The sequence below is a fragment of the Leucoraja erinacea genome, chromosome 8 (genome assembly GCF_028641065.1).
Source record: "Leucoraja erinacea ecotype New England chromosome 8, Leri_hhj_1, whole genome shotgun sequence".
NCBI lineage: Eukaryota > Metazoa > Chordata > Chondrichthyes > Rajiformes > Rajidae > Leucoraja > Leucoraja erinaceus.
Window position 1 is genome coordinate 14,405,285 of NC_073384.1, and position 27,540 is coordinate 14,432,824.

The following is a 27,540-nucleotide window of genomic DNA, read 5'->3' on the forward strand; positions in this document are numbered from 1 at the left end:
GTTTGTCAGATTTCCACCATTTGCTGTTCTTATTGATATGTAATATTTTTTAATTCTGCAGGTGATTAATGAAAAGCTACAACATTGTACAGAACTAACAGACTTGATGCGAAACCACTTAAGTGAGAAGCATGGACTGCGGCTCGAGTGGATGATAGTGATCCTCATTTCTATTGAAGTAAGTGATGTAACTACTGGGACTGGTCCCATTATTTCAGTCGCTCAGGCTGTAAAATATTCAGATATCAGCAACCAGTCCATGTGATTCATTTACTAGAGAACCATACGCAACTGCTGAAAACTGCTAAAGATATAGTTGCTGTTTTTCTTTCTCCAGTGAGGGTTAGTACTGGGCAGTGGAAAACTTTGACCCTGGACTGCAGTGTCAGCAGCAAGTAATGATACTTTGCGAGTGTAGTACAAGCCAAATAGAGTTCTTTTCAATCTGACCCTACAGCAAACCTTTGCACCATATTCTCACCACGCCCTCAGATGAAGGAATGTGAATGTTCTGTTTCCCACACCAGCTCTCTCCAGCAGTTTGAATTAGTGCCAAATTCTCAGCAGACCCAGGTTTGAGATGGGCCAAACACATTTCATATAATCCTTTACAGTTACTTTGTTACGGTTTACAGAATCAGTAAAACGGTGCATTTTAATTCCATTATTCTGGGCCTAATGCTAAACATTTTTGCATTTTGTTTAAAGAACTTGTTTCATCTTCAGACTATGTTGTGCTATCAGGTTGCAAATCTGCCATTCATTCTAACTATTATAAAGACTGATAATCCTTAAACTCATTTACATGTGCATGTAATTGTGTAACAACAACAAATTGTGTTACAGATTTTTACATGTAGCATTGAATTCCCCTTCCAATCGGTTTTGTTGCTGTCAAAAAGAAAACATTGTCAAAATCAAAATACTAGATGCTCTTTGCTTATAGCATGCTTCCTAATTCCGATTTTCTATGAGTGGGGGGGGGGGGGGGGGGGGGGAGGGAGGGGGGGGGGGGGGGGGGGGGGGGGGGGTAGGGGGGGGGGGGTAGTATTATAGCCTGAAGGAGGCCATGGTAAATCCACAAATCAATCTATAAATAGTTCTTCAAAAGAGGCATAAATCTGGTAAAGGCCTAGTGTTGATATCAGAATCACAGATTATGTAAATGAGCAACTGAAGTCAATGCACTCATGATCTTCTGGCCATTAAAACAGATTATTTAGACTATTTCATATAATCAATGAAATAAGAATTACATGGTTCTATCTGGGACATATGACAATAAAACACTCTTGACTCTTGACTATTGTGATTTAAATGTAATCCATGCAAGCACAATTATAATGTGAGTAGTCACAGTAAATTTAAAAACTGTTATGGGGCTAAATTTCTCATAGATTGAATCCCAACATGAAGAAATGGAAGAATGAAGAAATATAAACAGTGATTCACAGTTTCAAATGGGAGTTACCGTACTTAGTCAGTGGTCAGTGAATTGAAGAGTATAGAATTTATCTGATCGTTACTCCTTTTAAGTATGGTATTCTCACTGGGAGGTTGGAAATTACTGCAATAATCTGATATTTTAATTACTGTATTGGATTAGTTCAGCAAAAATCAAGGAGAGCAGAAATGGAGGTCCTTTCCTACTTTATTTCGCAGGACTTGCACTGTTTACATATTCTGTTGTGCTGCAGCAAGTAAGAATTTCATTGTTTTGCCTGGGACATATGACAATAAAACACTCCTGACTCTTGAAATAGAGACAATTTTAATGTGGAAGGTGTGAAGCCCATGGAATGAGCTTCTGGGTAGGGTGACAGCAGCAAAACTCTACAATCATTGCTGCAACAAATGGATACTATAATGAGATCTGTTATAGGGAAAGTTTGGGCAGGCCAGGACATTGTGGGCACAGGAGGCTGAGGGGTGATCTTTTCGAGGTATATAAAATCACGAGTGGAATAGCTAGAGTAAATACACAGTCATTTATCTAGAGTTGGGGAATCAAGATTCAAAGGATTTTGGTTTAAGGAGAGTGGGAACATTTGAACAGGTACATGGATAGGAAAGGTTTAGGGAGGTGTGGGACTAGCATAGATGGAGCATCTTGGTCAGCATGGGAATGTTGGAAGGGGCTGTTTCCATACTCAATGACCCCTTATCTATCTTGTGTAATGATTTGCACAAATGTCATGATTTTATAGGATAAAATAATATTTTGAATTACTCAATACAGCCAATCCTTTTTCTTCAGGTATTATTTGAACTTGCACGTGTTATTTTCTAAAGCTGATTGGAGTGACTGTGGAAGGCCAGTGACTATGACATCAAGTGGGGCATGCAGAGAATCCTCCTAAAGCCCTCTGTACTCGTTTCTAGATCCCTGAGGATTGTCTACATTTTCTGCAGTTCAGTTCTCATCAGAACTATGCTGTTTATTCTCACAGCCACACAGCATTTATAATCGGTTTTAACATTCTGTTAATGGCACATTTGATTTAGTTTCAATGTGGAATGTCTATATATGATGGGAAAAATTTAGGAAAACTACAGTAATCATTATTTCTCTTTGAAATCATGCTGGAACCAAGACTGAATAAATTTGAATTTATAGTAGCTGCTTACTTCAAATGTTTGAGACTGGGGTATAATGGAAGAAATGCATTTCTGGGTGTACTGCAGCTGTGAAAGCAGGCTAGCTAATATATTCTAGACCATGCCCGGGGGCAGATGTCCATGTTATAGAAGATCTTGGAACGCTGCTACTACACTCAGAGCTGACATAAGTGTTGTTCACGTCATTTAACATGTACCTGTATTTGAATAGTTTAAATCATTAGTAAAATCACTGGGAAGAAATCCTGAATCAACATGAATTATTTATTATGACAAAAAATATATTATTTCAGAATTGAAACTGTTTAAATAAAAATACTAATTTGTCATACTTCAAACTGGGATGTGATAATCTGTACAAATCACAGGATATTTGAACATGTTTAACTTGTTTATTTATAATACTTCCTGTAATAGAATTGCTATCAAAACCAAGGACACGTGTTCCAATGCAAACAGCTTTTAGCTTGAATAGATTCTGAAAATGTTTTCCTCTGAAGCAGAAGAATCTGTTAACTTCATTTATTCTTTGTCCATAAACAAAGTTGAATGCTTAATAACTGCCAGCTGTTATTACGCCTGAGGAACAGAAACATTTAAAATCAAAGGGCAGGGTCATTTTTATATGAATTGGAACCTATTGTTTTCTCTTAATCTGAACTACCGGATAAACTTTTTTTTCCATGAAAAATAAATGATTGAATTAAGCTAGACTATTTTCTATGCAACTATTCTTGAAGCACCATTCATGACCCAACACACTTGTAATAAACAAAAACATAACATGCTTACAACTGCAGAGTTGCTACAACTGCATAGTTGCTCGACAATTTTTGTAAGTCACATGTAACTGTGAGGCATCGTTGATTTTCAGAACATTGGATCAGAACTTATTTTCTGCATTGGATTTCTTTTTAGGTACTTGCACATTTTCTGGAAGTACAAAATAATAATCAAGAAATTTGCATCATGTTCCCATTGCCTTCCATAAAAATTTCAGTTTAGAGGGATATGGGTCAAATGCAGATAAGTGGGACTAGTATAGATGGGGGCACCTTGGACGGCATTGGCTAGCTAGGCCAAAGGAACTGTTTCCATGCGAAGTCTGATCTCTCCCCACACTAAATTCCAAAAAAATAGTTCACTAATGAAAGCAAAACATCAGGGAAGCATTATATATTTGCAGTAAAATACAGGAAATAAATACAGCCCCCCCCATACCATTTGCCTTCCAAATTGCTCGCTCCACATGTGTGTGAACTGTAGGTAATTTGTGTACATGGATTCACAAGTCCCTCTTAACTCAAACACATTTGAAACTATCACCATCTGATTTTCTACCAAAGTGAATAATCTCACATGTATCCACATTGTACCAATCTATATCTTCCCAAAACATCTCTGCATTCTCCTTACAGCCCACACTGCCAACCAGCTTTATATCATCTGCAACCTTGGAAAAAATAATCGTGACCCATCATCCAGATTATTGAAACAAGTTGGGAAAAGTCCCCCCCCCCATAGTTGAGGCAAACCAACATAAAATTCCATGCCAATAAGTTACCCCGAATGCCACATGCTCAAATTCTATTTGGGCAACTAGCATAGCAACGTAACATATATATATCTATTAATATATAAAACTCAAATCCGTCCACCTGCAGTACGGATCCCTTCCTGCCTTTTGATTCGTTGACGGCTGCTCCTTCCTATCAGCTTCCAACACACGTCGAAACAAAGTTGCAAGACAGGAACACTGAACTTTTCACTGCTGCAGCAGGCAGGGCAGGTGCAATTGAGGGAGGCAGGGGAGTGCTGGAAACTTACATTTGGCAACGGCTTCAATTCCATTGGAGGAGACTGGTGCATGGTGGAATATTGGGTTGGGGGAATCACACCATTGGGGGAGCAGACCCAACGGGTCTGCACTTGGTCTAGTGCTTATCTTAAACTGTAATATATCCATCTACTGTTTATGCTTCTTACAAGCTCAAACTTCTAACAAATTTGTCAAACGTAATTTCCCTTTCATAAATCTACATCTGACTCTTGTCCAGGCTTCTTTAAGCCTTGTGTGCTGGGCTTCATGTCAATAGTTTTGTAATAATACAATTTCTCATCAGTATCTGATTCAAAGAATAATTTTGTCTGGCGCAGCCAGAATCCAGAGACCACACAATGGAGTCAAGTAATTCCAAATCTGATAGATACTGCTGAGAGCCAGTACATAGCTGCCTCTCTGGACTCCATCTACAGTTCCAGAAGAAGATCTATTGCACTCATGTATGGTATGATTTGACTGGGTAGTATGAAGTACCATATCTGTACACGTGACAATAAATAAACTAATTAAACTATCCCATTCATTCAGCCTTGTAACATAATAATCAGAATTTAAGGGAACACCTGGAATTTGCTCTGCTTAAATGAGATTCTGCTTGTTGGCCACTGGAGGTTTGGCAGAAATCCCAGTTCAGTAATCTGTCTGGGCTCCCGGCCAAAGTTGCCGTGGATAATTGGAAAACTAACCTCGTCCCTCGTCTACGCAATTCTTCGTGCACCTGTTCATCCACTGACAGACGTCGTTTGTGCTCTGGCAGTATTTCTAATTAATGTTTACACTCGTGGTATGAAAATCTGAGCCACAGTATACTAGTTCATCTCACTGACTTTTAACCTCCAATGGATTAAATGGAGAAAAATAAAATCTATCACACATACCTTAATTGCTCTCGTGGATCTGCTCCTACGCAAATATTGGCAGGAATATGAGAAAATTAAGCAGGTTGAGGTAATTTCATGTGCAACTCATCCAAGTCCTCCCTCTTATGTTCAGCCTTGATATCAGTAGAAGGTAGTTAGGACCAGGAGTATAGTCATACAGCTGTATACATGGTTTTGTTTGCACGGATGCCTTAATCCAGGATGCAACATTGCAATATGGAGTCTTTCAAAGGTACAAAATTGATCTAAATATAGTTCTAAATTTAGCAATCCCTGGCTGATCATAGCAAGCATGAACCTTAGAATTCACTGCTCTTACTTGTATCCAGTGTCATGGTATCTAATCTTGGATGTGTGTGCGTGTTAGTGTATAATCACATCTTCACGAAAAAACAACAGTAACGGTAAAACTTTTACATATTCCGGTAGACATTTTTCCCGTGGAGTCCAACATCGCCTTATCTGAAAATGTCATGCTTTATTTCTCGAGTTATTACTGAAAACGTTAATAAATCTGACAAAACTTTGAATTTAAAAACGACTTTCACTGAACCCTTTCAAGCTTGACAATGTCTTTCCTATAACATGGTGCCCAGGACTGAACACAATATTCTAAATATTGTCTCACTAACATCTTATACAACTGCAACATGACCTCCCAACTTTCTATACTCAATACTCTGACTAATGAAGGCCAAAATAATTTTTGACCACCTTATCCACCTGCGACTCAACCTGTAAGGAACCATGCATGCACTCCTAGATCCCTCTGCTCTGCAACACTATCCAGAGGCCAACCCTTAACTGTGTAGGTCCTGCCCTTATTCAAAGTACCAAACTGCAGCACCTTACACTTCTCCATTAAATTCCATCAACCGTTCATAGACAATAGGTGCAGGAGTAGGCCATTCGGCCCTTCGAGCCAGCACCACCATTCATGGCTGATCATCCACAATCAGTACCCCATTCCTGCCTTCTCCCCATACCCCATGACTCCGCTATCTTTAAGAGCTCCATCTAACTCTCTCTTGAAAGCAGTCAGAGAATCGACCTCCACTGCCTTCTGAGGCAGAGAATTCCAGACTCACAACTAGCTGTATGAAAAAGTATTTCCTCATCTCTGTTCTAAATGGCTTACCCCTTATTCTTGAACAGTGGCCCCCTGGTTCTGGACTCCCCCAACATTGGGAAAGTGTTTCCTGCCTCTACCATGTCCAAACACTTTATCTATATTACTAAAAGCCTGTTCTTGACCGGTTTTGGCCATCTGTGCTGCAATTTCCGAGAGAACGCCGCCACCCACAGCCGTCATTTTTGGCCACCTTGCTCAGATCCCCCCTCCGCCGCATGTGTGCCGAGGATTTTTCCCGTCGATTAAAAATGACAGAGATATTGATGTTTTTACAAAATTCCCCATTCTCTCTGCTGCCCCCGCTGGCGGCAGGGGAGAGGGACTATAAAACCAGGAAGTGGCGTGTCACACAGCCTCTTCAAAATGGAGGAAGGCAGAGGGTCACGTTTCTCTGAGCTGTGAAAAACACTGAACACATGTCAGTGAACATATGTAAGTGCCGTTAGTGGTTTTAAAATGCTTGCAGGATGTGTCTATTGGTTCTAAAGCTTGCAAAAAGTGTTTATTGGTTCTAAAGCTTGCAAAAAATTGTCTATTGGTTCTAAAGCTTGCAAAAAAAAATGTCTATTGGTTCTAAAGCTTGCAAAAAATGTCTATTGGTTCTAAAGCTTGCAAAAAATGTCTATTGGTTCTAAAGCTTACAAAAAAATGTCTATTGGTTCTAAAGCTTGCAAAAAAAATGTCTATTGGTTCTAAAGCTTGCAAAAAAAATGTCTATTGGTACTAAAGCTTGCAAAAAAAATGTCTATTGGTTCTAAAGCTTGCAAAAAGTGTCTATTGGTTCTAAAGCTTGCAAAAAAGTGTCTATTGGTTCTAAAGCTTGCAAAAAGTGTATATTGGTTCTAAAGCTTGCAAAAAATGTCTATTGGTTCTAAAGCTTGCAAAAAATGTCTATTGCTTCTAAAGCTTGCAAAAAGTGTAAGTATTGGTTCTAAAGCTTGCAAAAAATGTCTATTGGTTCTAAAGCTTGCAAAAAATGTATATTGGTTCTAAAGCTTGCAATAAAATGTCTATTGGTTCTAAATCTTGCAAAAAAAATGTCTCTATTGGTTCTAAAGCTTGCAAAAAATGTGTCTATTGGTTCTAAAGCTTGCAAAAAAATGTCTATTGGTTCTAAAGCTTGCAAAAAGTGTCTATTGGTTCTAAAGCTTGCAAAAAGTGTCTATTGCTTCTAAAGCTTGCAAAAAATGTCTATTGGTTCTAAAGCTTGCAAAAAATGTCTATTGGTTCTAAAGCTTGCAAAAAATGTCTATTGGTTCTAAAGCTTGCAAAAAGTGTCCATTGCTTCTAAAGCTTGCAAAAAGTATCTATTGCTTCTAAAGCTTGCAAAAAATGTCTATTGGTTCTAAAATGGTTCATACTAGCGCTCCAGAAAGCGCCCCCTCCCCTCTCCACCCTCGCCTGGTTGGCTTGGCTTGGGTGTGACTTGAAATTGAAAGGCACTATTTACTGCAAATGGTGGCATGAAGTTGAAAGGCACTACTTACTGCAAATGGTGGCTTGGGAGCTTTGGCTTGAAGTTGAAAGGCACTATTACTGCAAATGGTGGCTTGGTTGCTTTGGCTTGAAGTTGAAAGGCACTACTTACTGCAAATGGTGGCTTGGGTGTGGCTTGAAGTAGAAAGTCACCACTTACTGCAAATGGTGGCATGAAGTGCAAATGGTAGCTTGGGAGCTTTGATTTGAAGTTGAAAGGCACTACTTACTGCAAATGGTGGCTTGGGAGCTTTGAAGTTGAAAGGCACTACTTACTGCAAATGGTGGCTTGGGAGCTTTGACTTGAAGTTGAAAGGCACTACTTACTGCAAATGATGGCTTGGGTGTGGCTTGAAGTTGAAAGGCACTTCTTACTGCAAATGGTGGCATGTGGTTGACAGGTACTACTTACTGCAAATGGTGGCTTGGGTGCTTTGGCTTTAAGTAACTGCACTTGAATTTGGTGGCCTTATACCCTGCTTGAAATAGAATTTCAAGGATTAGCCGTGACTCAACTACCAGCCCACCAGCCGTGAGTGAGTGAGTTGCCAGCACAACAGGTTTGATTGACTGAGACACCAGCCCAAGAATCCATTTGGCGCACAATTTGCATACTAGTCCTCTGGAAACCAGTCCCTTCAGCCCGCAACACCCATACTAGCACTCCAGAAAGCCCCCCCTCCCCAACTGGCCACCAATATTAGAATTGGTGGAGAGGTGGAATATTGCGTTGGATGACCAGCCCTCCTGTGTGATGCTGGGACCCAACGGGTCCCACTCATCCTTCTAAATTACAGAGTATACAAGTCCAGCCGCTGCATTCTATCATATGATCGTCCAGCCATCCCAGGAATTAACCATGTGAACCTACGCTGCGCTCCCTCAATAGCAAGAATGTCCTTCCTTAAATTTGGAGACCAAAACTGCACACAATACTCCAGGTGTGGTCTCACTGGGGCCCTGTACAACGGCCTCTTTGCTCCTATTCTCAACTCCTCTTGTTATGAAGGCCAACATGCCATTTGCTTTCTTCACTGCCTGTTGTACCTGCATGCTTACTTTCAGTGACTGATGAAGAAACACCCGAGATCCTGTTGCACTTCCCCTTTTCCCAACTTGACACCATTTAGATAATAAATGCTCATCTGGCCAATCGATCCAGATCCTGTTGCAATCTTTCACAACCATCTTCACTATCTCCAAAACCATTCACTTTTGTATCATTAGCAAACTTGATAATCTTGCCCTGTATGTTCTCATCCAAATCATTAGTGTAGATGACATACAGAAACGGGCCTGGCACAAGAATAAGAGTGCCTTCACACAAGAAGATGGAAAAAACATTCCATTTATATAACTGGGAAAAGTCCATGGATTAGGAAGGGGAATGAAAGCTATTTGCTCACTTTGCATGTGCTTTTAATTTGCACTGATTACGTTCGTCAGTGAGAGGGCTGCAATTAGCCACACACACATGTTGCGCAGTCACTTTGAGGAATTCGCAGTCAGATGTCACTGGAGTTGTTCCTTAATGTTTAATGTAACTGTGAATTGGATACAAGTGGAAGTTTTAAAATAGCATATTATTATTTTAATAATGTGAGACTTTCTTGGAAAACAAAGCATTTCTTAACAGCATAAAGAAGGCAATTTGTAATTGAAAATCGAGAAATGTTCTTGGAAAACCTTTTCACCTCTAGGAATGCTTCATGTTTGAGTGAGGGGTGACATTACTGCAAGAAATAAGTTCAGTTTCAAATTTGTGGCATCAACACTTCATCAGAGCCAAACAATTCATAGAAACTAGAATGGTACAAATCGGAAACAGGCCCTTCAGCCCACAATGCCAAGACCAACTCTAAACTGCCTGCATGTAATCCATACCCCTCCATTTCCTATACAGTATATCCATATGCCTATCCTAAAGCCTCTTAAAAATGTCACTATCATATCTGCCTCAACCACTACCCTTCGCATCAGGTTCCAGGTACTGACCTGTGTTAAAAACCTGCCATGCACATCACCTTTAAACTTTACCCTTCTCACGTTAAAGCTGTGCTCTCTAGAGGTTGATTTGTACATCCTGGGAAAAGGGTTCTGACTGCTTTTTACAATTTTAGGTCCCCCACAATCTTCTGCGTTCCAGAGAAAACAGTGCAAGTCTGCCAACTGCTCCCAAGAGCTAATACCCCCCTAATACAGGCATAATTCTGGTGAACATCCTCCCCCCTTTCCAAAACCTCCCCATCCTTCTGGTAATGGTCTTTCTTGCCCTTCTTCCACTGCTTTAGGCTGATTCTTTTGTAGGCAATCATATGGTTTCCCTCTGTACTTCTGTGAAGAGATAACAGAAGCTACCTCAGGGGCAGTAATACCGACTGCTTGTTCCTCCCACTGCTACCAGACTTCTACACCCGGCTGTCTAATCTTGCAAATGCCTGTCCCCAGTACATGTCTTCAGCATTGTGACCTGATATGGCCTGATCCCACATCCTTGCCTTTATCCGGTGTGAATCGAGTCGGTTGGAATAGTGACGGTGGAATCTCAGGTGGGAACAACATCATCATTAATGCGTCAGCCCTTTCCCTGGCGCTGGGTCTCTGAAGCCTTCTCCCCCCCATTCTTTGTTTAATTATCCTCTCTCATTCATGGCAAGATTGAACAGAACTGCAGAGCCCTGACTTCATCCAATGCATGTGGGATTACTTGAGTCAGTCTATTGTAGGCTCTGCTGCCTGGCCTGAGTTCTTCCAGGACTTTGCTTTTTAAGTAGTCAAGATTCCAGTATCTGCAATTTCTTGTATCTCCATTCCAGGTTCTAACTTAGTCAGCTTGCTCTAAACTTCGCCAATGAATCAACACTCTTGCTTAAAGAGGACAATATGGTCTCCCCAAAGCACTTCATAACTGAAGCATAACTTCCCTACTTGTGTATCAACATTGTTAGCTTAGATAGACACACAAAAGCTGGATAGATGGATGTAAAAGCAGGATGTAAAAACCAACCTCTAGAGAACACATTGTTAGCTTAGATAGACACACAAGTAACTCAGAGGGTCTGGAGAGAAGGAATAGGCGACGTTTCAGGTCGAGACCCTTCTTCAGACTGAGTGTCAGGGGAGAGGGAAACAAGAGATATAGAAGGTGCATAAAACAAATGAATAAAAGATATCCAGAAATCAACGATGATCAAGGAAAGGACAAGACCACAATGGTCCATTGATGGCTGTGGAGAAGCACCTATTCATTTTCTCCAAAGCTGCTGCCTGTCCTGTTGAGTTATTCCAGCTTTTTGTGTCTATCTTTGGTGTAAACCAGCATCTGCAGTTCCTTCCTACACAATATTGTTAGGTTTCCTCATTACTGGCTGTATCTGAATACTGACCTTTAGTGAGTCATGTACCAGGATTCCAGGCCCTTCTGCACCCTCTCACAATTTAGATATATAATGCTTTCTTCAATATTCATTATTAAACACATTCACAGTTTCCCTCATTAAACTCCATTTTCCAGATCTTTATCACTTTATCCAATTTTTTTAGAGATACAGCATGGAAACAGTCCCTTCCACGGTGGGTCCATGCCACACCAAACATCAATCACCCATACACTAGTTCTATCCTACACACTAGGGGAAATTTACAAAAGCCAATTAACCTACAAACCTGTACGTCTTTGGAATGTGGGAGGAAACTGGAGCACCCAAAGGAAACCCACGTGGACATAGGGAGAATGTACAAACTCCATACAGCCAGCACCCAACGTCAGGATCGAACCCAGGTCTCTGGTGCTGTGAGGCAGCAACTCTACCACGGCATCATTGTGTCGCCCCCCTACACCACCGTGCTGCCCTATCCCTTCTTGTGTCCTTCTCTGTAAAGGGCCTGTCCCACTTGGGCGACCTAATCCGCGGGTTCTGGCGAGTTTGCCCTCGACTCATTTACGCAGCATGGTCGACGCGAGGTTGTAGGAGGTCTTCGTAACTCTCCTTCATGCTCGAGAGTGGTCTCCACGTACTCGAGGCCTCAGCTAGGTCGCGGCGTTTTTCTCAATATGTTAAAAAATGCCTGCGTGTAAAATAAGGTCGCCATGGAAAAAATCGATACTTTTTTTACTCGTAGGTTTAGTCGTAGTAGGTCGTCATGTTAGTCGTAGATAATCCAGGGTTGTCGAAGGTAGTCAAAGATAGTCTTCATCATAGTCGAAGGGAGGTCGAAGGAAATCAAAGGAGGTCGTCTTCACTCTCCACTATTCGGTGTCCAATTTTCCCGAAGTTAGTCGTAGCTCGAAGTTAGTCTTCAACATAGTCGAAGGAGGTCTTCTACATAGTTGAAGGAGGTCTTCAACATGACATTTTTTCAAACTCTTCTAAACTCGCTAATTAGGTTGCCCAAGTGGGACAGCCCCTTGACAATAGCTGTCCTTCCTAGCTATCCTTACAGGAGTCATGATAGGCCAAATAGGCACACTAAATACTTCCTTTCTTAGCCGAAACACAGAATATATTAAGAATATGAGCAGGAATGCTGTGCTGTAACTGTATACAAGTTTAATTAGACCACAGCAGGAGTACTGTGTACAGTTCCAGTTACTGGAAGGACATGACTGCACTGGACAGGGCAGTGAGGAGATATACAAGGATGTTGCCAAGACTATAAAGTTGGGACTTCGAGGAAAGATTGGATAGGCCAGGTGCAACCCCTTTGGAACAGAGATTGGGGAGAGACCTATTTAAAGTACGTAACATTATTAGACATGACAGCGTGGTACAGGGTGCGATGAGATATACGAGGATGTTGCCAAGACTATAAAGTTGGGACTTCGCGGAAAGTTTGCATAAGCCAGGAGCAAACTCCTTGGAACAGAGACTGGGGAAAGACCTATTTAAAGCACGTAATATTATTAGGTGATGAGATTAATAGAAAGTACATATTTCTCCTCTGCAGAACAGTCAGAGCCCAGCAGAACGAGTGTGGGCTCAACCTTTTGGTTGCTGGCTTTGTTTTGTTATTTTCATAGCTTTCATTCATTTGTTCTTTATACCTTTTCATACCTCTAGTTTCCCTCTTCCCTGACTCTGTCTGAAGAAGGGTCTCCACCCGAAATATCGCCCATTCCTTCTCTCCAGCGATGCCACCTGACCTGCTGAGTGAATCCAGCATTTTGTGTCTATTTTAGGGACAAACTTAAAGTGATTGAAATCATAGAAATAGGCCCTTTAACTCACTGAGTGGGTGGTTGTAGGTAGTTGCAGATTCAGTGAGTTCACCTGCAACCAGCCATTTATACCAATCCTACATTAATCCTAAATTCTCATCCATTTACCCCCCACCCCGGATTCTGTGCTCTTCCACACAGTGGGGGCTATTTACAAACTGGGCGCACCCGGAGTAAACCCACGCGGTCACAGGGAGAACGTACAAACTCCACGCACACAGGTATCAGGATCAAAGGTACTTCTATGATCTTTGGTCAGGATCAAACCCGGGTCTCTGGCACTGTGAGGCAGCAACTCTACCAGGGGGTGGTAAGTGTTTGAAGTTGTTGCCTGAGATGGGGGAGGGAGACAAATTCACTGCAATTAGTTGGTGGGGACGCTGCGAGTCGGCTGCCTTGCCAGCAGCGTCTTCGTTATTTCGCCTTTCTTTGGGTTTTTTTGGTGTGTCCAAATGTTTGTTTTAGTGTCTCTCTGTATGTCCTATGTGGGGATTGGTGTGGGGGGAAAAGGGGGATAACCACTTTCGGTCGCCTTCTCGATGGAGAAGCAACTTTTTCCATGTCGCCTCCCTCGTGGCCCAACAGCATGGACTGGAGCGGCCTTTCCCGGAGTCGGGACCAGAGATACAGTAGCGGGCGCAGCGTGGACTTTTTCCATCGCGGAGCGGGCGAACCCTTGACGGGGGTCGCCAGAGAGGTGTGCTCCGATCGCTGGCCTGGTGACTTTGACATCATGGGGCTTTAGTATGTGGAGCATCTAGCCGCGGGCGTGGCGTGGGACCGGAGTCTGGGATCCCTTGCCGGGGATCGCCGGAGAAGAGCTCCGACCGCCAGCCTGCGGCCTATAACATCTTGAAGCCACGGTCTCCAGTAAAAAAGTGACGATTCGGGCACTACAAGCCGCGGAGTGTGTTCGACTGTCCCGACGTCGGAGTTTGGATAATCCCTATGAGAGGGCCTGTATATCAGGCCGTCCGTAGCGGCGACTGCGGAGCATTGATGGCCCCGACCACGGGTGAACAAAGGTGGAGGACTGGCTGAACTTTCTTGCCTTCCACCACAGTGAAGAATGCTGTGGTGGATGTTTGTGGTAAATCTTATTGTGTATTGTGTCTTTTTTTTTAAGCGTATCGCTGCTGGCAAATTCATTTCACTGCACCTTCGGGAGCATGTGACAAATAAAATTGACTTTGACTTTGACTTTGCAGCGTTTGAATGTGTTTCTTCAACGCTGTTCCCGCGGTGCTCACTCAACACTGTTCCCCCTGTGTCGCTAGCGGTATCCCTGCAGAATGGCAGGCACTGTGTTGTAATCACAGTGGGGTTTGACACCTCCACATCAGCAGCTAACTATACTGGGAGCTGGTCTGGCCACCATGCCCCATCTACACCACCCACCTCCCCGCATAGTCCTATCCTATCCTCGTCTTTATCCAAATGTCTTTTAAACTTTGTGCCTCCTCCTCTGGCAGTTCCATACACCCACCACGTTTCATTTTAAAAAGTTGCCCTTCAAACATAGAAACATAGAAAATAGGTGCGGGAGTAGGCCATTCAGCCCTTCGAGCCTGCACCGCCATTCAATATGATCATGGCTGATCATCCAACTCACTATCCTGTACCTGCCTTCTCTCCATACCCCCTGATACCTTTAGCCACAAGGGCCACATCTAACTCCCTCTTAAATATAGCTAATGAACTGGCCTCAACTACCTTCTGTGGTAAGGAATTCCACAGATTCACCACTCTCTGTGTGAAAAATGTTTTTCTCGATTTCCCCCTTATCCTTAAACTGTGACCCCTTGTTCTGGACCTCCCCAACATCGGGAACAATCTTCCTGCATCTAGCCTGTCCAACCCCTTAAGAATTTTGTAAGTTTCTATAAGATCCCCCGTCAATCTTCATCAAGTTTCTATTACATCTCCCCCCTCACCATGAACCCCCTGTCCTCGTGTTCTAGATTCCCTCACTCAGGGTAAAAGACTCTGTGCATTAACCTTATCTAATCCCTCATAATCTTATACCACTCCAAAAGATCACATCTCTTGTGCTCGAAGGAATGAAGTCCTAGCCTCCTCACATTCTCTACAGCTCAGGCCCTCGAATCCTGGCAACTTCCTCATAATTCTTTGATACACCCTTTCCAGCTTAAACAACATCTTTCCTATAACAGAGCGTCCAAAACTGAACACAATACTCCAAATGTGACCTCACCAATGTATTGTACATCTCTAACATAACCTCCCAACTTCTATACACAAGGCTCGGATTTATAAAAGCCAATGTGTCGAAAGCTTTTTTGACGACCCTTTGAACCTGTGGCGCCACTTTCAAGGAGCTATGTACCTGCGCTCCTAGATCCCTCTCTCTAGAACACTCTCCAGAGCCACGCCATTCGCTGTGTAGGTCCTGATCTGGTTTGGCTTCCCAAATTGCAACACCTTGCATTTGTCTGTATTAAAGTGTAACATTCCGCAGCCCACCCGATCAACAGCTCAACTTCCTGTTGCAATTTTTGATAAACTTCACTATCTGCGATTTATCTAGTTTTGTGTCATCTGTAAACTTACTAATCATGCCATGTACGTTATCATCCAAATCATTGATGTAAACCACAAACAGCAAAGGGCCCAGCACTGATCCGTGAGGCGCACCATTAGTCACAGGCCTCCAGTCCGATAAACAACCCTCCACTATCACCCTCTGCTTCCTTCCACAAAGCCAATTCTCTATCCAGTCTGCTAGCTTTCCCTGGATTCCATGCGATTCTAACCTTCCAGAGCAGCCTACCATGCGGAACCAGTGAAGTAAGTCACCTTCACGTTACTGGAGTAGAATTAGGCTATTCGGCCCATCAAGTCCACTCCACCATTCAATCATAGCTGATCTCTACCTCCTAATCCCATTTTCCTGCCTTCTCCCTTTGACACCTGTTCTAATTAAGAATTTGTCTATCTTTGCCTTAAAAATATCCACTGTTGGCCTCCACAGCCCTCTGTGGCAATGATTTCCCTCTGACTAAAGATGTTCCTCCTCACCTCCTTTCTAAAAGAGCACCCTTTAATTCTGAGGCTACGACTTCTGGTCCTAGACTCTCCCACCAGTGGAAACATCCTTTCCGCATCCACTCTATTTATGCGTTTCATGCCTAAACAAGACCACCTTTTGCTGGATGATCTGGGCAAGTCCTGGTCACAGACAAAATGGGGTGGACACATGTGTCCCATTGTATTATTTTGTGAAGGTGATCGTCCTGCATCCAGTTGGGCTGAAGGGCCTGTTTCCATGCTATATGACTCTATGACGTTAAACGTCATATAGCATGGAAACAGGCCCTTCAGCCCAACTTGCCCATGCCAACCTAGATGCCCATCTCATTTACCTGTGTTTGGCACATATCTCTCTAAATCTTTCCTATTCATGTATTTGTCCAAGTGTCCAAATAAATTTGAACTTGAACTTGAACGTTTAAATGCTTTATAGTATTTGCTTCAACAACCTCCTTTGGCAGCTCATTCCATATCTTTCTGAATGAAAACCCACAATACCACAATGGAATATAACATGAACATTCACCACAGTGGAATCAACATTCTTCACTGTGGTGGAAGGCAATAACATTCAGTCCTCCTCCTTTGTTCATCCGTGTTCGGGGCCATGAACCCTCCGTAGTCGCTGCTACGGACGGCCCGATGTACAGGCCCTCTCGTCAGGATGCTCGAAACTCCGACATCGGGACGGTTGAAACTCCGACGTCGGGATGGACGTACACTCCGAGGCTTGTAGGTCCCGAATTGGCTGCTTCCCACTGGAGACCGCGGCTTCACAATATTACAGGCCGCAGGCGGGCGGTCGGAGCTCTTCTTCGGCGATCCCCAGCCAGGGATCCCAGACGCCGCGATGGAAAGTCCACACCACGCCCGCGGCTAGAAGCTCCGCAGACCGTGGCTTCAGGATGTTATACCCCACGGGGCTAGCGATCGGAGCACTTCTTCTGGCGATCCCCTGCAAGGGATCACCTGGCTCCGCGATGGAAAGTCCGCGCTGAGCTCACTGCTGAAGCTATGGGCCCAACTCCGGGAGAGGCCGCACTAATCCAAGCTGTTAGGCTGCAAGGAAGGCGAAGATGTGACATGAAGTAAAGTCACATCTCCTTCGAGGCAAGCGACCGAAAAACAGCTTCCCCCTATTCCCCGCCACCAACCCCACATTAAAACACACTCTTACACATACTCAAAAAAAAGTCAAAAGGACAAACAGCTGCTGGCGAGGCTGCCGGCTCACAGCGCCACCCGATGGACCTGAGGAGGTTTACAAGAATAATCCCAGGAATGAGTAGGTTAATCTACTGTATGATGAGTGTTTATCGACACTGGGCCTGTACTGGCTGGAGTCTAGAAGAATGAGAGGGTACCTCAATGAAACATACAGGATAGTGAAAGGCTTGGAATAGATTGGATGTGGAGAGAATGTTTCCACTAGTGGGACTAAATGTCATTGCCTCTGAATGAAGGGACGTTCTTTTAGGAAGGAGATGAGGAGACATTTCTTAGTCAGAGGGTGGTGAATCTGTGGAATTCTTTGCCACAGAAGGCTGTGGAGGCCGTCAGGGGATATTTTCAAGGCAGAGCTAGATAGGGTCTTGATTAGTACAGTTGTCAGATGTTATGGAGAGAAGGCAGGAGAATGAGGTTATGAGGGAGGGATAGATCAGCCATGATTGAGTGACGGAGTTGACTTGATGGGCTGAATGGCCTAATTATATTCCGCCTCTCCCGGCCTATTAATCCCACTAGTTCCGCTGTTTGTATCCTTGTATCCCTTCGTTTTCACTTCTTCCCCCAGCTAACAATGGCCCATTATGGGCTCCATCCTTTTTTGGTCATCTGTTGCCGGCCCTGCTTTGTTCTGTCGTTTTCTTACCTCCAGTTCCTTCCCTTCTATTGTCAGTCTGGAGAACCACATGCACACAATTCTTTCAGCAAAAGAATCCTTCTGAATTCTGAAGAAGGGTCCCGACCCGAAATGTCACCCATCCTTTTTCTCCAGAGATGCTGCCTGACCCGCTGAGTTACTCCAGCACTTGGTGTCTGTCTCGGTATATACCAGCATCTGCTGTTCCTTTCTACATAAATCTCTTCAATATATGGACCTTATTTTCAGGGATCGGGAGCAGATGCCATGTTCTGGCTTTGAAACAGGGACAGATGTATGTAAATAGCTACAACTGCTGGACCTAGGGAAGAATTTGCAGCTCACTTGGACCCTCCCACAATTGCAGATATTTTTGCCTCATACAAACCATCAAGAATTTTAATGACCACTATCGCCTTTTAATAGATCAGAAGTCAGATGTGTACACTCATTCAATTTGCAATCGGATTAGAGCCCCATCAAATGTTGACTCCTTGGAACTCCATAGTAAATCATAGCACACCATTAGCATTTTTTATTGTTTGGTTGACCTGCACTCCCGCATCATAAATTTGGGCCCCATATTTCAGAGGATATACTAGCTTTGGAGTTAGTCTAGAGGAGGTTCGCAAGACTACAAGAGGACATGGTTCAGAATTAAGTGACAGAAGTTTAGGGGTAACATGAGGGGAAACTTCTTTACTCAGAGACTGGTAGCTGTGTGGAATGAGCTTCCAGTGGAAGTGGTGGAGGCAGGTTCGATTTTATCATTTAAAAATAAATTGGATAGGTATATGGATGGGAAAGGAATGGAGGGTTATGGTCTGAGTACAGGTAGATGGAACTAGGGGAGAAAACTGGTCTGAGTACAGGTAGATGGGACTAAGGGAAAATAAATGTTCGGCACGGACTAGAATGGCCGAGATGGCCTGTTTCCGTGCTGTAATTGTTATATGGTTATTATATGATTAATTGCCGGTATGATAGGGTTAACCTGTCACAAATGATTGAAAACATTATCTCTCTGTTCTTTCGAGTTTAGGAGATTGAGGGGCGATCTTATTGAAACATATAAGGACCTGAGGGAGGCTGTATGTTAAGATGTTTCCACCACTTGTGGGAAAGTGTCAAGCAAGGGGGTATAGTTACAATTTTAGGGGCATCCATTTAAAAGTGTAGTGCATGGGAATTCATTCTTGCATAGAACATAGAACACAGGAACGGCCCTTCTGCCCACAGTGTCTGTGTCGAACATGATGCTAAGACCAACTTTTATCGACCTGCGCATATCCATATTCATACGACTATGAGACATAAGTGGGGCAGGTTCAAGTGACCTGGTGGCCAAATCTTGCTTTGATTTTTTGCCTGGTTGAGACTAGAATATTGAGGCAGCCTCAGGACATAGAAACATAGAAAATAGGTGCAGGAGTAGGCCATTCGGCCCTTCGAGCCTGCACCGCCATTCAATATGATCATGGCTGACACTGCACATAGAAGGGAAATCAAGGAAAAGGAAAGGGTTCTGAGGAGATTTATCAACGTTATACAGGGATGTGGGACTTCTTATAGCAGACGATTCTGAGGAAGCTGGAAAATGGTCTATTCTACATTCTCCTTGATCTGCATCTCTTTTGATCTCTTACACTTCCTTATCTCTGTATCTCCCCATCCTCTTCCCCTGACTCTCCGTCTGAAGAAGGGTCTCGACCCGAAAGGGTCACCCATTCCATCTATCCGGAGATGCTGCCTGTCCCGCTGAGTCACTTCAGCATTTTTTGTCTATCTGAGGAAGCAGGTATTGTTCTTCCCGTGGCAAAGCAGGTGAAAGGGAGATTCGATGGAGCTGTTCACCATTATGACCGGCCAATGTTGGAGAAAATGCCCCCAGTGGGAGTTCTGCGACGAATGCAGTCCATCACATTAATACTTAATGGGAGCCTTTTACACATCAACCATTTAAGTTCTAACACGTCAAAATGTTGGCTCCTTGCGGGAATATTTTCCACATCTGCCCTCCAGCATTTGGCTGAAATGATGACGGCTGAGACATGGCAGTGGATGCAGCAGCTGAGGGCTTCACTATCAATCGCCATCCTGTCCTCCACCTCAATTCACTTGCAGCTTCATTACTAATGACTGGTTAGGAATCAGACCCAAGAACTCCGGCCACGAGAGGACTACTAGTCCCTTCACTGCCCATAACCACCCAGGCTAACCATCAGGTCACTCACTAGTGGCTCATTTTTATGACTAACATCTTCCACGCAGGTAGGGAGTTGAATCTAATCCCCTCACCGTGGCCACGGATGATTTAATTTCAACTCCTCGCTCCTTCTGTGGGCTGCAAGTGTGACGCCTCAGATCCATGGCCGTGCTTCAAACTTCTTCTCACATCCCCTGCCAAAAGCCAGGCTGCGTGGAAGTTACTAGTCATCGCTCAAATCCGGGCAGAAGTGCCCAGATTTAGCAGCAACGTTTGGACAAGCAGCTCTGCCAGCTGTTGAGTTGGCACGGAGTCGAATGAGCGCAGTTCCGGTGAGAGAGGGACAGATTGCTGTGGTATTTTGGCTTTGCCAAAGAACAATCTTAAACAGCGAAAGCTTGACAATCACTCAAACCCCAAAATAGCTGTGGTAATAATCTGGTTTCCATGTTGGTGCAGTTAGGTGTATTTTTATAACAGCATTTACAGAATAAGACTTTAACATCTGCCAATGGAGAAACCTAAATTAAGAAGAAAGTCATAGTTCTAGAGTCATAGTGTGGAAACAGGCCCATCAGCCCAACTTGCCCACATTGGCCAACATGTCCCAGCTGCACTAGTCCCACCTGCCTGAGCTTGGTCCATATCCCTCCAAACATGTCCTACCCATGTACCTCTCTGTTTCTTAAACGTTGGGATAGTTCAGTTCAGTTTTAGTTGTCACTAGACCAAGTGCAGACCCGTTGGGTCTGTTTCCCCAACAGCGTTTGCGGGGGGGGGGGGGAGTAGGGGCTGCGGCATCACACTCAAATTAACCCCCCCCCCCCCAAACTCACAGGTGGGGGGAGGGGGGGGGGGGGGGGTGGGTGAGAAGAGGGGAGGGAGGGGAGAGGAGGAGGAGGAACATGACAGATTTGGGAGGGAAAGGAGAGCGGGGTAGGGGGTGAGAGAGCGGGATGGGATGGGGAGAGAGATGTGGGGGAGGGGGGGATGGGGAGGGAGGGAGGGGAGGAGGGGGAGAGGGGGTGGAGAGAGACGGTAAAGAGTGGGGAGTGAGAGGGAGGAGGAGAGGGGTAGGAGGAAGGGGGCGGGTGGAGAGAGGGAAGGGGGTGGGGTAGAGAGAGGGAAGGGGGGTGAGGGAGAGAGGGAGAGGGGTGAGGGAGAGGGGTGAGGAGAGGGAGAGGGGAGGAGAGGGGTGAGGAGAGGGAAACATAGAAATTAAGTGCAGTAGTAGGCCATTCGGCCCTTCGAGCCTGCACCACCATTCAATATGATCAAGGATGATCATCCAACTCAGTATCCTGTACCTGCCTTCTCTCCATACCCCCTGATCCCTTTAGCCACAAGGGCCACATCTAACCCCCTCTTAAATATAGCCAATGAACTGGCCTCAACTACCGTCTGTGGCAGAGAATTCCAGAGATTCACCACTCTCTGTGTGAAAAATGTTTTTCTCATCTCGGTCATAAAGGATTTCCCCCTTATCCTTAAACTGTGACCCCCTGTTCTGGACTTCCCCAACATCTGGAACAATCTACCTGCATCTAGCCTGTCCAACCCCTTAAGAATTTTGTAAGTTTCTACAAGATCCCCCCTCAATCTTCTAAAATCTAGCGAGTACAAGCCAAGTCTATCCAGTCTTTCTTCATTTGAAAGTCGTGACATCCCAGGAATCAGTCTGTTGAATCTTCTCTGTACTCCCTCTATGGTATGTTTCCCAAACGGCGTTTGCGGTGGGGAGTGAGAAGAGGGGAGGGAGGAGGAGGAAACGGGATAGATTTGGGAGGGAAAGGAGAGGGTGAGGGATGGGGAGGGAGCTTTGGGGGAGGGGGGATGGGGAGGGAGGGGAGCAGGGTGGGATGGGGAGAGGGGTGGGGGAAAGAGGGGAATGAGTGGGGAGGGAGGAGGAGAGGGGTAGCGGGAGTGATGGAAGAGGGACAGAGGGATAGAGGAAGGGTGTGGGGGGAGAGAAGGTAGGGTGTGGGGTAGAGAGGGAAGGGGGTGGGGGAGAGAGGGATGGGAGAGGGGTGAGGAGAGGGGGAGGAGAGAGTGGGAGAGAAGTGGAAGAGTGGGGAGGGAGGGAGGGGTAGAGGGGTAGCGGGAGTGGTAGAAGAGGGACAGAGGGGTAGGAGGAAGGGGGTGGTGGTAGAGAGGGAAGGGGGTGGTGGTAGAGAGGGAAGGGGGATGGGGGAGAGAGAGATGGGTGGCAGAGGGAGAGGGGTGAGGAGAGGGACACATAGAAACATAGAAATTAAGTGCAGTAGTAGGCCATTCGGCCCTTCGAGCCTGCACCATTCTCCATTCAATATGATCACGGCTGATAGAAACATAGAAACATAGAAATTAGGTGCAGGAGTAGGCCATTCGGCACTTCGAGCCTGCACCGCCATTCAATATGATCATGGCTGATCATCCAACTCAGTATCCCGTACCTGCCTTCTCTCCATACCCCCTGATCCCCTTAGCCACAAGGGCCACATCTAACTCCCTCTTAAATATAGCCAATGAACTGGCCTCAATTACCCTCTGTGGCAGAGAGTTCCAGAGATTCGCCACTCTCTGTGTGAAAAAAGTTCTTCTCATCTCTGTTTTAAAGGATTTCCCCCTTATCCTTAAGCTGTGACCCCTTGTCCTGGACTTCCCTAACATCAGGAACAATCTTCCTGCATCTAGCCTGTCCAACCCCTAAAGAATTTTGTAAGTTTCTATAAGATCCCCTCTCAGTCTCTTAAATTCTAGAGAGTATAAACCAAGTCTATCCAGTCTTTCTTCATAAGACAGTCCTGACATCCCAGGAATCAGTCTGTTGAACCGTCTCTGCACTCTCTCTATGGCAATAATGTCATTCCTCATATTTGGAGACCAAAACTGTACGCAATACTCCAGGTGTGGTCTCACCAAGACCCTGTACAACTGCAGTAGAACCTCCCTGCTCCTATACTCAAATCCTTTTGCAATGAAAGCTAACATACCATTCGCTTTCTTTACTGCCTGCTGCACCTGCATGCCTACCCTCAATGACTGGTGTACCATGACACCCAGGTCTCGCTGCATCTCCCCCTTTCCCAATCGGCCACCATTTAGATAATAGTCTGCTTTCCCGTTTTTGTCACCAAAATGGATAACCTCACATTTATATTATGGACATTATACTCCATCTGCCAAACATTTGCCCACTCACCCAGCCTATCCAAGTCACCTTGCAGTCTCCTAGCATCCTCCTCACAGCTCCCCCCCTCTCCATACCCCCTGATCCCTTTAGCCACAAGGGCCACATCTAACTCCCTCTTAAATATAGCCAATGAACTGGCCTCCACTACCTTCTGTGGCAGAGAGTTCCAGAGACTCACCACTATCTGCGTGAAAAATGTTTCCCTCATCTCAGTACTAAAGGATTTCCCCTTTATCCTTAAACTGTGTCTCGCGTGTCCTGGTCTTCCCCAACATCTGGAACAATCTTCCTGCATCAGACAAATGCAATTCAGGGCTTTTCACTTCACAAGCAAAACCAGAATGACAGTTAGTGAAGAATTTGAATAATCACTGAGCGTTCTCTATGGCAACAATGTATTTGAGCATTGGGCATTGTGACATCACACGATGGAACGTTCACCATGGGCTGGGCTCCTGCAAGGCATATGTAAATGAATTCATTCCGATTGGACATATGTGAACATTGGGCATTGTGACATCACACGATGGAACATTCACCGTGGGCTGGTTCTGCTTGTGTGGGTGAGAATCCAGTTTATTTTTGAAATATTGAGGTGGTGGGGGGGGGGGGGGGATGAGGGTTTTGATTTTGATTAAAAAAGTGTACCTAAACACAACAAAATGTAATGTGGAGCGGATACTTAGAAAGAAAAGTGAAATCTCTACCGAAATGGAAAAGACGTCGGCGATTCTGCGTCCGGTTTCGGAGTTGCGGAGCATCAAAGGAAGAAACGCGGCCGGAAAGCCGTACATGCAAATGGATCCATTCCGATTGGACGTCCGCGAGCATCGGGCATTGTGACATCGCACGGCGGGAACGAATCGAAAGGCAGGAAGGGATCCGTACTGCAGGCAGGCGGACGGATTTGAGTTTTATATAATAGATAGATAGATAGATATGATATGTAGGTTAACACAGGGTCAACGGTACAATGAAATGTTTTTGACAAGACAACGGGTCACCTCAGCAAAGATATTACATTGATAGTCCCAGCCTCAACTACCTCCTCTGGCAGCTTGTTCCATACACCCACCACCCTTTGTGTGAAAAAGTTACCCCTCGGATTCCTATTAAATCTTTTCCCCTTCACCTTGAACCAATGTCCTCTGGTCCTCGATTCCCCTACTCTGGGCAAGAGACTCTGCGCATCTATTCCTCTCATGATTTTGTATACCTCTAGAAGATCACCCCTCACCTGCCCTACAGGGAGAGACCCAGCCTACTCAATCTCTCCCTGTAGCTCACACCATCTAGTCCTGGCAACATCCTCGTAAATCTTCTCTGAACCCTTTCAAGCTTGACAATATCCTTCCTATAACATGGTGCCTAGAACCGAACACAATATTCTAAATGTAGTCTCACCAACGTCTTATACAACTGCAACATGACCTCCCAACTTCTATACTCAATACTCTGACGGAAGGCCAATGTGCCAAATGCCTTTTTGACCACCTTATCTACCTGTGACTCGACCTTCAAGGAATCATGCATCTGCACTCCTAGATCCCTCTGCTCTACAACACTCCCCAGTGGCCTACCATTCACTGTGTAGGTCCTGCCCTGGTTAGACTTCCCAAAATCCAACACCTCCCACTTCTCTGTATTAAACTTTTCGGCTCGGTGGCGCAGCGGTAGAGTTGCTGCCTTACAGCGCCGGAGATCTGGGTTCAATCCTGACTACGGGTGCTGTCTGTATGGAGTTTGTACATTCTCCCCGTGGCCTGTGTGGGTTTTCTCCGAGATCTTCGGTTTCCTCCCACACTCCAAAGAGATACAGGTATGCAGGTTAATTGGCTAGAGAAATGTAAACATTGTTCCTAGTGTGTAGGATAGTTTTAATATGCAGGAATCACTGGTGGGCCGGTGGGCCGAAGGGCCTGTTTCCGCGCTGTATCTCTAAACTAAACTAAACTAAATTCCATCAACCATTCCTCCGCCTACGTGGTCCATTGATCCAGATCCTGCAATCTTTCACAACCATCTTCACTATCTGCAAAACCACACACTTTTGTATGATCAGCAAACTTGCTAATCTTGCCCTGTATGTTCTTATCCAAATCATTGATGTGGATAACAGGTCCAGTACCGAACCCTGGGGCACGCCACTAGTCACAGTCTGCTGGGAATGTATAGCAAGAAGATGAATGCTGTGGATGGCGATATTGGAGGCAAAATTCACTAGCCCTTGGAAACAGTTTTGGAGGCAGTGATGTACAATAATGGTAACACCAGATTTACACTGCTTACTCAGCCTACTCTGCTAGTTATGCTGCACCTAGATCATAGAGAAAGAGACATGGAAACAGGCCCTTTGGCCCATCAAGTCTGCACTGACCATCATCAACCAGCCATTTACTAATCCCTCATTAATTCCTATTCTCATAAATTTCCCCTCAGATCCTCCCCTTCTCCTACTCATTTGGGGTAATTTATAGCAGGTAATTAACCTACAAACCCACATGTCTTTGGGGTGTTGGAGAAAACCTATGTGGTCACAGGAAGAACGTGCAAACATCACACAGACAGCCCCCCCTTCCCCGCCCCACCCGCAATTCTACCACTCACTTTCATACACAAGGGGCAATTTACAGCAGCCAGTTAACCTACCATCTCAGAGCCTTTGGGATGTGGAATCAAATCCAAGGGAAGAACATGCAAACTCCACACAGTCAGGATTGAACCCGTGTCTCGGGCGCTGTAACGCAGCTGTTTTATCCGCTGCGCCACCGTGCCGGACTCTTCACTGGCTCCCTCACTGAGCAAAGGGGCCCATTTTTGTTAGCAGCGAACCCAAGTCAAAGCACCCGTTAAAGTGAAGTTGCCTTGTGGCTGCTGCCGGGTGTGGGCTTGAATTCCGGAGCTGAAGAAGGCCTGGGAGGCAGATGTGGATTCTTGGCCGGGGCGGGGACAAGGAGGAATGCTTTGTTTCTGCAGGGATCAAGAATGTCCTTACTCGGAAACCAGGAGGAGCTTGCAGGTCAATGCCTGGACAAGGCCAGAGGAAGAAACTCATTGATCTCACCCAAGTGGTTAACGAATTAACCTTCAAAGCCATCTCCTGGCCATTACATCAGTCACCATTGCTACTATTCATCAGACCCCATCACTCAGCCACTCAGAGTCTCCACCAACTATTAAACCCCCCACCCCCCCCCCCCCCCCCCCCGTACCACGTCTCTTGCACGCATTTATTTGTGACCAGCCCGCCACCAAATCACTCTTCATGACACTACCTAACAAACTTCCCCTCTCTTGCAATAAAAAGTGGAGCTGTGTGTGGAATTTGCACATTCACCCTGTGATCGTGTGGGCTTCTTCTATGTGCTCTGGTTTCCTCCTAAATCGTAATGAAGTGTGGCTTTGTAGGCTAATAAGCTACTGTAAACTGTCTCTAGTGTGTAGGGAATGTGTGCGGAAGTGGGATAACATGGAACTATTAAGAATGGGTGATCGTAGGTCAGTGTGGACTCAGTGGGCTGAAGGGCCTGTTTCCACGATGTATCTTTCAACCAATCAATCAATCCTTAACCTTTGCTGCTTTAAGAAGAATTCCATTATTAATAAGATCAACATTTCTAGTTTGGTTCCAACGTGAATGGACAGTTGATCGACGTTACTGCCACTACACCTTATCATAATAAAAATCTGGCTTCAATGTTTAGAGCTGCAGTCTGATTGAAAGTGCAGAATTCGAATCGTGTTGGCCAGGGTTCATTCCTGCAGGGCTGCAGGCAGCAGGACTTGGAGGGGAAATTTCTTCTGCTGATGAGTTAGGCATCTTGTGGAAAACAGACCAGGAAATCTGGCAGATGATTACTGCGTCTGTGCACCACGCAGCAATCCAACTGCGAGGGATAGGCCAGTGGGATTCAGCTGAGCAGCTTGCTGCATGGAATGCCAGCTATGTGAGAAAGCTGTTTGAGATATTCTTGCTGACCTTGTTTCAAAGCCGTTCTTTTCATTGGTTTTTTTTTTGGATGCTGAAAATTATTTTCATGTATAGTCATAGAGTCAGACAGTGTGGAAACAGGCCCTT

At 44.9% G+C, this 27,540-nt stretch overlaps 1 protein-coding gene and 1 long non-coding RNA gene across 5 annotated transcripts in view; one reads left to right on the top strand and one right to left on the bottom strand.

Moving 5' to 3' along the window:
- Nucleotides 1-3,330, top strand: part of rmnd1 (required for meiotic nuclear division 1 homolog) — a 59,164-nt gene extending 55,834 nt beyond the window's left edge. For all 4 annotated transcript variants that reach the window (XM_055639015.1, XM_055639013.1, XM_055639014.1 and 1 more), the window contains 2 exons: nucleotides 62-178; nucleotides 2,258-3,330. In XM_055639015.1, coding sequence (XP_055494990.1) covers nucleotides 62-178; nucleotides 2,258-2,290 — 150 coding nt within the window. In that variant the 3' untranslated portion in view covers nucleotides 2,291-3,330. The remainder of the gene's footprint in view (nucleotides 1-61; nucleotides 179-2,257) is intronic.
- The window catches only part of LOC129699340 (uncharacterized), a 37,636-nt gene extending 11,021 nt beyond the window's left edge, over nucleotides 1-26,615 (bottom strand). The window contains exon 1 of the long non-coding RNA XR_008723831.1: nucleotides 26,112-26,615. This is a non-coding gene — a long non-coding RNA (uncharacterized LOC129699340). The remainder of the gene's footprint in view (nucleotides 1-26,111) is intronic.
- Between the last annotated feature and the right edge of the window lie 925 nt (nucleotides 26,616-27,540).